Source organism: Melospiza georgiana, chromosome 1 (genome assembly GCF_028018845.1).
Source record: "Melospiza georgiana isolate bMelGeo1 chromosome 1, bMelGeo1.pri, whole genome shotgun sequence".
In the NCBI taxonomy this organism is placed as follows: domain Eukaryota; kingdom Metazoa; phylum Chordata; class Aves; order Passeriformes; family Passerellidae; genus Melospiza; species Melospiza georgiana.
Window position 1 is genome coordinate 1,691,651 of NC_080430.1, and position 10,905 is coordinate 1,702,555.

General features: G+C 44.6%; 1 protein-coding gene across 3 annotated transcripts in view; it reads left to right on the forward strand.

Moving 5' to 3' along the window:
• The window catches only part of ALS2CL (ALS2 C-terminal like), a 59,191-nt gene extending 49,236 nt beyond the window's left edge, over positions 1–9,955 (forward strand). For all 3 annotated transcript variants that reach the window (XM_058028973.1, XM_058028982.1, XM_058028991.1), the window contains exons 21-26: positions 457–630; positions 2,063–2,105; positions 2,315–2,376; positions 3,901–4,050; positions 7,999–8,095; positions 8,322–9,955. In XM_058028973.1, coding sequence (XP_057884956.1) covers positions 457–630; positions 2,063–2,105; positions 2,315–2,376; positions 3,901–4,050; positions 7,999–8,095; positions 8,322–8,384 — 589 coding nt within the window. In that variant the 3' untranslated portion in view covers positions 8,385–9,955. The remainder of the gene's footprint in view (positions 1–456; positions 631–2,062; positions 2,106–2,314; positions 2,377–3,900; positions 4,051–7,998; positions 8,096–8,321) is intronic.
• Positions 9,956–10,905: the final 950 nt, after the last annotated feature.

The following is a 10,905-nucleotide window of genomic DNA, read 5'->3' on the forward strand; positions in this document are numbered from 1 at the left end:
GTTTTTTTTCCATGTGTTTGGGAATATCCACATGGATTTCCCTGGAAAATCCCAGGTTTTTTTTCCATGTGTTTGGGAATATCCACATGGATTTCCCTGGAAAATCCCGGGTTTTTTTCCATGTGTTTGGGAATATCCACATGGATTTCCCTGGAAAATCCCAGGTTTTTTTTTCCATGTGTTTGGGAATATCCACATGGATTTCCCTGGAAAATCCCAGGTTTTTTCTCCATGTGTTTGGGAATATCCACATGGATTTCCCTGGAAAATCCCAGGTTTTTTTCCATGTGTTTGGGAATATCCACATGGATTTCCTTGGAAAATCCCAGGTTTTTTTCCATGTGTTTGGGAATATCCACATGGATTTCCCTGGAACATCCCGGGTTTTTTCCATGTGTTTGGGAATATCCACATGGATTTCCCTGGAAAATCCCAGGTTTTTTCCCTGTTTTCCAGTCTCGGGAAGGGCCCCAGCCTGGTGCTGCCGCTGATCCTGCCCGGATTCTACCCCGAGCTCTCCATGCTCTACATGCTCCAGCACCAGCGTGAGGACGAGCTCTACTGCCAGGGAATTGTGGAGCTCAGCCTCTTCCCGGATATCCAGCTCCTGGAGTTCCTGGATGTGCAGAAGTAAGCGGGATTTTTCCATCCCCAGGGAAAATCCCAGAAAGGTTGAGTTGTTGTTGGATTCAGCATTGGTTTTTCCCCAATTTTTCACTGGAATTTCTCCCAGAATTCCTACTTGGGAATGTTTGGTTGGAAGGAGAATTGGTAATGGAAAACTGCTGTTATCCCTGCTAATCCTCATTTTGGTGTGGAAAATTCCCAAATTTTGTTCTCCAAATCATCTGGAATTGTTAAATATCTTGGAAAAGGAATGTTTATTCCAGGGCATTCCCTTTTAAAATATGGGAATACCAACTGAAAAGATGGAAAAAGTGGAGGCAGGCGTTTCTCTCATTCATTCCTGCTCCTGGATCCACCTCTGGAAGTGATGGGAAGCAGCTTGGGGATTTTCCTCCAGGATTTCAGGAGCGCAGCAGATCCAGGGTCTCAATTGGATTCCATCCAAAAGAAATGAGAGGAATTGGATCCAAAAGTGCCAAAATTCCTCATGGATTTTCCTGGGATCATCCCTGAGGAACACATACTCTGATGGGATTCCCAGGGAAGGGGATCCATGAAATGGAGAGAAGTGGAACCATGGGACAGAGGGAAGTGAATCCATGGGATGGAGTTCTGATGGAAGTGGATCCATGGAATGGGATCTCTGAGGGAAGTGGATCCATGGAATGGGAGCTCCCAGGGAAGTGGATCCATGGGATGGAGGCTCCCAGGGAAGTGGATCCATGGAATGGGATCTCTGAGGGAAGTGGATCCATAGGGTGGAGGGAAGTGGATCCATGGGATGGAAACTCCCTGGGAGATGGATCCATGGGGATGGAGGTTTCCAGGGAAGTGGATCCATGGGATGGGACCTGTGATGGAAGTGGATCCATGGGGATGGAGGCACCCAGGGAAATGGATCCATGGGAATGGAGGCTTCCAGGGAAGTGGATCCATGGGATGGGAGCTCTGATAGAAGTGGAACCATGGGATGGAGGGAAGTGGATCCATTGGATGAGAGCTCCCAGGGAAGTGAATCCATGGGATGAGAGCTCCCAGGGAAGTGGATCCGTGGGGATGGGAACTCCCAGGGAAGTGGATCCATGGAATGGAGCTCTGATGGAAGTGGATCCATGGGCTGGAATTCCCAGGGAGAATTCCTCCATCCATGGCATGGAGGCACCCAGGGAGGTGGATCCCTGGAATGGGATCTCCCACGGAAGTGGATCCCTGGAATGGGATCTCCCAGGGAAGTAGATCCATGGGATGGGAACTGAGGGAAGTGGATCCATGGGATGGGAGCTCCCAGGTTCCTGAGGCAAATCCCACCTGGAGCAGGGCCAAGAGAGAAGCAAACGAAGCCTCCAAAGCTTTGGCAGCACCTTGGAGGAGGAGATGGAAGAATCGAGGGGATTCAGGATGGAATCCATCCTAATTCCTGCTTTTCCCTTTCCAGGCACCTGTGGCCTCTCAAGGACCTCTCCCTGACCTCCAACCAGGTAAGGAAAACCCTCGGAGCCAGCCGGGAATGGGACATGGGATTGGGCTTGGATGGGGACAGAGCTTCTCCCCGCGAATCCCAGGAATCCGAGCTCCATGATCAGCTCCCATCCAGAGGCTCTGCCTGTGGATTTCCATGGAGGTTTTGTGGGATGGCTCTGGAATCTCTGCCCCTAATATTCCGAAGGTATTCCTGTCCCTTTTCCAGAGGCGCTCCCTGATCAAGGACAAATGTTTCCTGTCGGCCACCGAGTGCCTGCAGAAGCTCATGTGAGTCCCTGTCCAGCTCTTCCCACTCAAATCCAGGGATTTATTTTTGGGAAATGCCAGGAATTTGTACCTGTTTTGAAAGCATTCCCATGCCATTCCATTCATTATTTAAGGAAAAGTTGTTTGGGATGTGCTTTCTGGGTCAAAGTGAACTCCATGGAATTTTTCCCTCCAAAATTTCATGATGACATCAATGATGAAATTCAGTAATTTCCTGCTCAGCATCTTCACTTCCCACAGATATTCCCTGGGAAGGAATTCCTGGCTGGGAGGTTGGGGAGGGGCTGGGATGGAATTCCCAGAGAAGCTGTGGCTGCTCCTGGGTCCATGGAAGTGTCCAAGGCCAGGCTGGACACTTGGAGCAGTCTGGAATAGTGGGAATGGGGTTGGAGCTGGATGTTCTTTAGGATCCCATCCAACCCTAAAAATTCCACGATTCCATGATTTTCAGTTGTTCCAGTTGGGGTTTTGAGGCAAAGCAGACAAGCTCAGCATCAGCACGGAGGGAAAATATTCCAGCATTCCCTGAGGGGTTCCAAAGCCTTGGAGCCCAGCTCCCAAAAGAGCTCAGAATTCCTGAAATCCTCAAGTGTCCCATTCCATATATGAGATCCCAGGAATGTCCCATTCCACCCTGGACCATCTCCTGGCCCAACCTTGGAGCCTCCTTTTTCCTCCACCCTTTGGAGCCAATCCATCAATCCTTTCATCCCTAATTTATTTTTTTCACGGCTTTTCCATGGCTCTTTTATCCCGACAGCACCACGGTGCATCCCAGGGGAAAAGCTGGAAATCCTTTGGAAGAGGATCTCCAGGATTGTCCCATTCCACTTGGGAGACACCAGGAACGTCCCATTCCATATGGGAGACACCAGGAATGTCCCATCCAATATTGGAGATCCCAGGAGGTCCCATTCCACCCTGGAACATCTCCTGGCCCAACCTTGGTGCCTCCTCTTTCCTCCACCCTTTGGAGCCAATCCGTCAGTCCTTTCATCCCTATATTTTTTTTCCCTAAACCCCGTTTTTCCAGGTGCAGCTTTTCCACGGCTCTTTTACCCCCTGAGCACCACGGTGGATCCGCGGGAGAAGCTGGAGATCCTCCAGAAGAGGATCTCCAGGAATGTCCCATTCAATATGGGAGATCCCAGGAACGTCCCATTCCATATGAGAGAGACCAGGAATGTCCCATTCCACTTCAGAGATCCCAGGAATGTCCCATTCCATATGAGAGAGACCAGGAATGTCCCATTCCACGTCAGAGATCCCAAGAATGTCCTATTCCACATTTGAGACAGCAGGAATGTCCCATCCAATATGGAAGGCACCAGCAGCGTCCCATTCCACCCTGGAATATCTCCTGGCCCCGGCTCTTGTTGCTTCTCTTCCCTCCACCCTTTGGAGCCAATCCACGAACTCCAAATCTCCCGAAATCCCTCAATCCTGAATTTATTATTTTTTTTTAAATTAAACCCCGTTTTTCCGGGTGCAGCTTCTCCACGTTTGTGTTTTCCCCCCTCACAGCACGACGGTGGACCCGCGGCAGAAGCTGGAGATCCTGCGCAGGACGTACGAGGAGCTGGAGCTGACGGTGTCGCGGCTGCGCGGCGCCGAGTACCGGCTGCCCATGGACGACCTCCTGCCGCTCCTCGTCTTCGTCGTGTCCCGGGCCAAGTGAGTGCAGCTCCTTCCCTCCGGAGCGTTTCCAGCTGGAAGAATTCCAATGGAAACTTCTGGGATCTGGGGTTGGATGTGTTTTGGGGTTTTTTTTTTTTTTTTTTTTTTTGTTTTCCAGAGGCGCGGTTGGGTTTTTGGGATATAAAGTGTGGATGGAATTCTGGAGTGTTTGTGGTTTTTTCCCCAAAGGATTTTTAATGGGAATGAGATTCCTTTTGTCCCAGAATTCCAGAGTGTCCATGTCTTATCCCAGACAATATTTAATGGAAAATCAGATTCCTTTTATCCCAGAATTCCAGTGTCTGTGTTTTATTCCAAAGGATATTTCATGGAAATGAGATTCCTTTTATCCTGGAATTCCAGACTGTCTGTGTTTTATCCCAAAGGATATTTCAGGGTTTTCATGGAAAAAGTGATTCCTTTTATCTTGGGAATTCCAGAGTGCCCATGTCTTATCCCAAAGGATATTTCATGGAAATCAGATTCCTTTTATCCCAGAATTCCAGACTGTCCATGTCTTATCCCAGACAATATTTCATGGAAAATCAGATTCTTTTTATCTCAGAATTCCAGAGTGTCCGTGTCTTATGGCAGAGATATTTCATGGAAATGAGATTACTTTTATCCCAGAATTCCAGAGTCTTTGTGTCTTCTCTCAGAGCCTCTTCCAGGATTTTCATGGAAAATCAGATTCATTTTATCCTGGAATTCCAGAATTTCCATGTTTTATCCTAGACAATATTCCAGGGTTTTAATGGAAAAAGTGATTCTTTTTATCCCAGAATTCCAGACTGTCGGTGTCTTATCCCAGACAATATTTCATAGAAAATCAGATTCTTTTTATCCTGGAAGTCCAGAGTGTCTGTGTCTTATCCCAGAGGAATTCCAGGGTTTTCATGGAAATGAGATTCCTTTTATCCCAGAATTCCCGAGTGTCCATCTCTTACCCCAAAGGATATTTCATGGAAAAAGTGATTCCTTTTATCCCGGAATTCCAGACTGTCTGTGCCTTATCCCAGATGATATTCCAAGGTTTTAATGGAAAATCATTCCTTTTATCCCAGTCCATCTCTCATCCCATAGAAAATTGGGATAGTGGGAGGTCCCTGCCCATGGATCATCATTAAGGACCTTTCCAACCCCAAACACTCTGGGATTCTGGGACTCCCACAGGAATTTTCCACCCCCAGCAGGGACTGGGATTCTCTTGGGAGATGAAGAATCCAAAATTCCATCCAGCAACTGGAATTTCCTATGGATGGATCTGGAATTTTCTTGGGATGGGGTATCCCAAAGTTGTGGCTGATCCATCCCTGGAAGTGTTCCCAGTGGGAAGCGCTTGGAAAAAATTGGGATAATGGGAAATCCCTGCTCATGGATTTTCCTGAAGGAGCTTCCCAGCCCCAAACACTCTGGAGTTCTGGGATCTCGGGATTCTGGAGTTCTGGGATTCTAGAAGGCTGGAATTCCAAGATTCTTGGATTCTGTGACTCTGGAATTCTCTGATTCTGGAAATCTGGAGTTCTGGGATTCTGGAATTCTGTGATTCTGTGATTCTGGAGTTCTGGGATTCCAAGATTCTTGGATTCTGTGACTCTGGAATTCTGTGATTCTGGAAATCTGGAGTTCTGGGTCTCTGGGATTTTGGGACTCTGGGATTCCAGAATTCTGGAATTCTGGGATTCTGGAAACCTGGAGTTCTGGAAATCTGGAATGCTGGGATTCTGGGATTCCGAGATTCTTGGATTCTAAGACACTGGAATTCTCTGATTCTGGAAACCTGGAGTTCTGTGATTTTGGAGTTCTGGGATTCTGGGATTCTGGAATTCTATGAATCTGGAAATCTGGAGTTCTATGATTCTGGAAATCTGGAGTTCTGGGATTCTGGAATGCCGGGATTCTGGGATTCTGAGATTCTTGGATTCTGTGATTCTGGAATTCTGGGATTCTGGAATTTTGGGATTCTGAGATTCTGGAATTCTATGATTCTGGAAATCAGGAGTTCCAGGATTCTGGGATTCTGAAATTCTGGAATTCTATTGATTCTGGAAACCTGGAGTTCTGTAATTCCAGAGTTCTGTGATTCTGGGATTCAGGGATTCTGGAATTCTATGAATCTGGAAATCTGGATTTCTGTGATTCTGGAAATCTGGAGTTCTGGGATTCTGGAATGCCGGGATTCTGGGATTCCGAGATTCTTGGATTCTGTGACTCTGGAATTCTATGATTCTGGAAAACTGGGGTTCCAGGACTCTGGGATTCCGCAATTCTTGGATTCTGAGATTGTGGAATTCTCTGATTCTGGAAACCTGGAGTTCTGGAAATCTGGAATGCTGGGATTCTGGGATTCTGAGATTCTTGGATTCTGTGACTCCATAATTCTGTGATTCTGGAATTTTGGGATTCTGAGATTCTGGAATTCTATGATTCTGGAAATCAGGAGTTTCAGGATTCTGGGATTCTGAAATTCTGGAACTCTATTGATTCTGGAAACCTGGAGTTCTGTAATTCCAGAGTTCTGGGATTCTGGAATTCTTGGATTCTGTGATTCTGGAATTCTGTGAATCTGGAAATATGGATTTCAGTGATTCTGGAAATCTGGAGTTCTGGGATTCTGGAATGCCGGGATTCTGGGATTCTGAGATTCTTGGATTCTGTGACTCCATAATTCTATGATTCTGGAAAACTGGGGTTCCAGGACTCTTGGATTCTGAGATTGTGGAATTCTCTGATTCTGGAAACCTGGAGTTCTGGAAATCTGGAATGCTGGGATTCTGGGATTCTGAGATTCTTGGATTCTGTGACTCTGGAATTCTGTGATTCTGGAAATCTGGAGTTCCAGGATTCTGGAATTCCGAGATTCTTGAACTTTGGGATTCTGAGATTCTGGAATTCTATGATTCTGGAAATCAGGAGTTCCAGGATTCTGGGATTCTGAAATTCTGGAACTCTATTGATTCTGGAAACCTGGAGTTCTGTAATTCCAGAGTTCTGGGATTCTGGGATTCTGGAATTCTATGGATCTGGAAATATGGATTTCTGTGATTCTGGAAATCTGGAGTTCTGGGATTCTGGAATGCTGGGATTCTGAGATTCTTGGTTTCTGTGACTCTGGAATTCTACGATTCTGGAAATCTGGAGTGCCAGGACTCTGGGATTCCAGAATTCTGGGATTCTGTGACTCTGGAAACCTGGAGTTCTGGAAATCTGGAATGCTGGGATTCTGGGATTCCAAGATTCTTGGATTCTATGACACTGGAATTCTCTGATTCTGGAAACCTGGAGTTCTGTGATTCTGGAGTTCTGGGGTTCTGGAATTCTATGAATCTGGAAATACGGAGTTCTATGATTCTGTAAATCTGGAGTTCTGGGATTCTGGAATGCCGGGATTCTGGGATTCTGAGATTCTTGGATTCTGTGACTCCATAATTCTATGATTCTGGAATTCTGGGATTCTGGAATTTTGGGATTCTGAGATTCTGGAATTCTATGATTCTGGAAATCAGGAGTTCCAGGATTCTGGGATTCTGAAATTCTGGAATTCTATTGATTCTGGAAACCCGGAGTTCTGTAATTCCAGAGTTCTGTGATTCAGGGATTCTGGAATTCTATGAATCTGGAAATCTGGATTTCTGTGATTCTGGAAATCTGGAGTTCCAGGACTCTGGAATTTTGGGATTCTGAGATTCTGGAATTCTGTTATTCTGGAAACGTGGAGTTCTGTGATTCTGGGATTCTGGAATTCTTGGATTCTGTGACTCTGGAATTCTCTGATTCTGTGATCCTGGCGTTCCGGGATTCTGCGATTCTGAGATCCCAGATCCCTCCAGCAGATCCGGATGCACCAGCACCGGAATTCCAGAGTTTTCCTCCTCCTCTCCAAAATTCCAACCCCTCCACATGCCCTGAGATTTTTCCTGGATTTTGGGATTTGTTTTTCCCTAGGATCCAACACCTGGGAGCTGAAATCCACCTGATCCGGGATTTGATGGATCCGACCAACCAGGGAGGAATGTTGGACTTTCTGCTGACAACACTGGAGGTAAGGAAAGTTTTTTCCAGGAATTCCAGCAAAATTCCAGCTTTTCTGGAATGGAATTTTTGAGATTTTATTCCCTTGCTGGGCTGGGAAAAAGATCCTAATCCTTAATTGCAGACAGATTGAATTCTGTTGGAATTCTCCTTGGGATCAGCAGGGATTCTCTGCCTGGATTTGATCCCAGAATTCCCAAATTTTTCCCTGATTTTTTTCTCTGTTCCCTCCCCAGTCGTGCTATGAACACATCCAGAGGATCCGGCTCCATCCAAAGGAAAACTCCCACAGCTCCTGATCCATGGGGAAAATCGGAATTTTCCGGAATTTTCTGGACCAAACCCCGCTGTAAAAAGTGGGAATTTTATCCCTGGCTGCCTTCAAAGGGAAGAATTCCTCCCCAGCTGAGGTTTTCCTAATCCCAAAAACACTGGAAGGGCTGGAATTTCCATCTCCAAGGTTTTATTTTTGGAGTTTTATCCTCTTTTCCTGTAAATAATTCCCAGGAAAAATCTCCTTTCCCTGCTCAGGATGAGGTTTTTATTTATTTTTTGCACTGGAAAATTCCCAGAAAAAAGAATTTCTTTGGGAAAACCCAATTTTTAATGGGATTGCTTGCACTGAGAAGGGAAACTCATCCCAAAACTCCTAAAAATTCTGGGAATTGGAGGAGATTTTTCCCACCACTCCTTTTCCTATTTTTCCCAACTCAGGATTTTTCCAATTCCATTTGGAAGCTGCTATTCCCAAATTTCCTGATTTTCCCATGCTTCAAGATTTTTATTTCTCCTTGGGAGACCTCAGGGGTGATCCCACACCTTGCAATTCTGGAGGGCTTGGAAAAAACACGGATTTCTCCCAAATTTTGGGAAATTCCAAGAAAACAACCAGAAATTATGGAATAAAAACTCCAATCCCAGCTGGATTTGTGCTCTGAGCTGGAATTTCCCTTTGGAAAAAGAATATTTGGGATATTCCCAATGGATATTTGGGATGCTGTTCCCAGCATCCCAAAATAATTTAAAAATAGTCCTAAAAAAATCTTGGTTTTGACAGTTTTTATCCCATTCTTTCCATTATTTCCTGGGATTTTTTTTTCTTATCCAGGAAAATAAAACTCCCCAAGCTTTTTCCAGGTGTTTTCCCCAAGTTTTCCTGATTTTCTAAATTAAGGAAAGTGCTCCTTGATTTTTTTGGAAACAAAAAATTGGAAATCCAAAGCTTTCAAAAAATGGGATTTTTGTCTTTTTTTCCCTGGAATTTCTTCATTTTTCCCAGGAATTTCTTCATTTTTCCCAGGAATTTTAAACCTTATCCAGGTGACTCTGGGAAAACAAAACCCCCCAAGTTTTTTTCCCCCATTTTTCCCAAATTTTATCATTTAACGAGTAACAGATTAATTACAAGAATTATTATATTATTGGGAGAATCCCATGGGAAGGTTGCCAGGAATTTTTATTTAAATAAAATTATGGGAATTTTGAAGAAATTCCAGGATCCACGTGCTCCTTCTTCCCATCTTCTTTGTTTTCAGGAATTTGGGAATTTTCTAAATGAAGGAGAAGTGGATCCTTGATATTTTTGGGAATGAAGGAAAATTGGAAGTCCAAACCTTTAAATAAATGGGATTTTTATCATTTTTCCATGGAATTTCTTCATTTTTCCAAGGAATTTTAAACCTTATCCAGGTGACTCTGGGAAAACAAAACCCTCCAAGTTTTTTCCTCCCATTTCCCCCAAATTTTTATCCTGTAATAAATAACCGATTAATTACTATATTACTAATTAATAATTAATATATTAATGAGAGGCTCTAACTGGAAGTTTGCCAGGAATTTTTATTTAAATAAAACTTTGGAATTTTGAAGATTCCAGGCTCTGCGTGCTCCTTATTCCAATTTCTGTCGTCTTCAAGAATCCGGGAAAACGACTCCTTGGTATTTTTGGAACGAAGAAAAAATGCAAAATTCCTACTGGAAAAGGACATGCAAAGTGCAGGGGGGGTAAAAATTCCAAGGAATTCAAGGAAAACGAGGTGGATTTTCAGTTTGACTTCCTAAAACTTCCCGAAATTCCAAGTTTTTCTCAGCTTTGATTTCAGGAAGAGTTCAAGCGAGGCCTGAAGGTAACAGTGTGCAGCCATTTGTGCTTCCAGGTTTTGGGATTTTTCCAAGGAAAAGCAGGAGGGGAGGGTTCCTCTGGGAATATTCTGGGTGGGAATTGTGCTGTGGAAGCGTGCAGGAGGTGCTGGATCCACAAAAAAATTCCACAAGGAATTTTTTCCCTGAGTGCCTGCTCAGAATCCTCAAAAAATTGGGATTTTCCTTTAGCTGGGATGGTTTTTTGTTTTTTTTCCTTAATTCCTCCAAACCACCCAGAACTTTCCTGATCTTTCCTGGAGGGAATTCTAGGGCTTGGAATTTTGGGAGCACATTCCCATTCCTGTTTATTATTGGGATGAGTCAAGGCAGGTTTTGCTGGGAGTTGAATTAAATTAAATTTAATCCTGAGCGTCTCAGCCTTGGAAATCCCACTTTGGAAGACATGGAATCAACATTCCCAAATCCTGGCTCCAGCTCAGATTCCATGGAATTCACCAGCTGGAATTCCATAAAAAAGGATGGAAAAACTGAGCTGCATCTGGAAGAGGAGAGGTTTTAACAAAGCTGAGCTTAAGCACAGGGAATTTGCTTCATTCCACTTCCAGACTTGATCCAGAGGGAATTTTTGACCTGAGTGATGCTCAGAATCCTAAGGAAGTTTGGCATTTTCCTTTGTCTGGGACTGGTTTTTTCCTAATTCCTCCAAACCACCCAGAA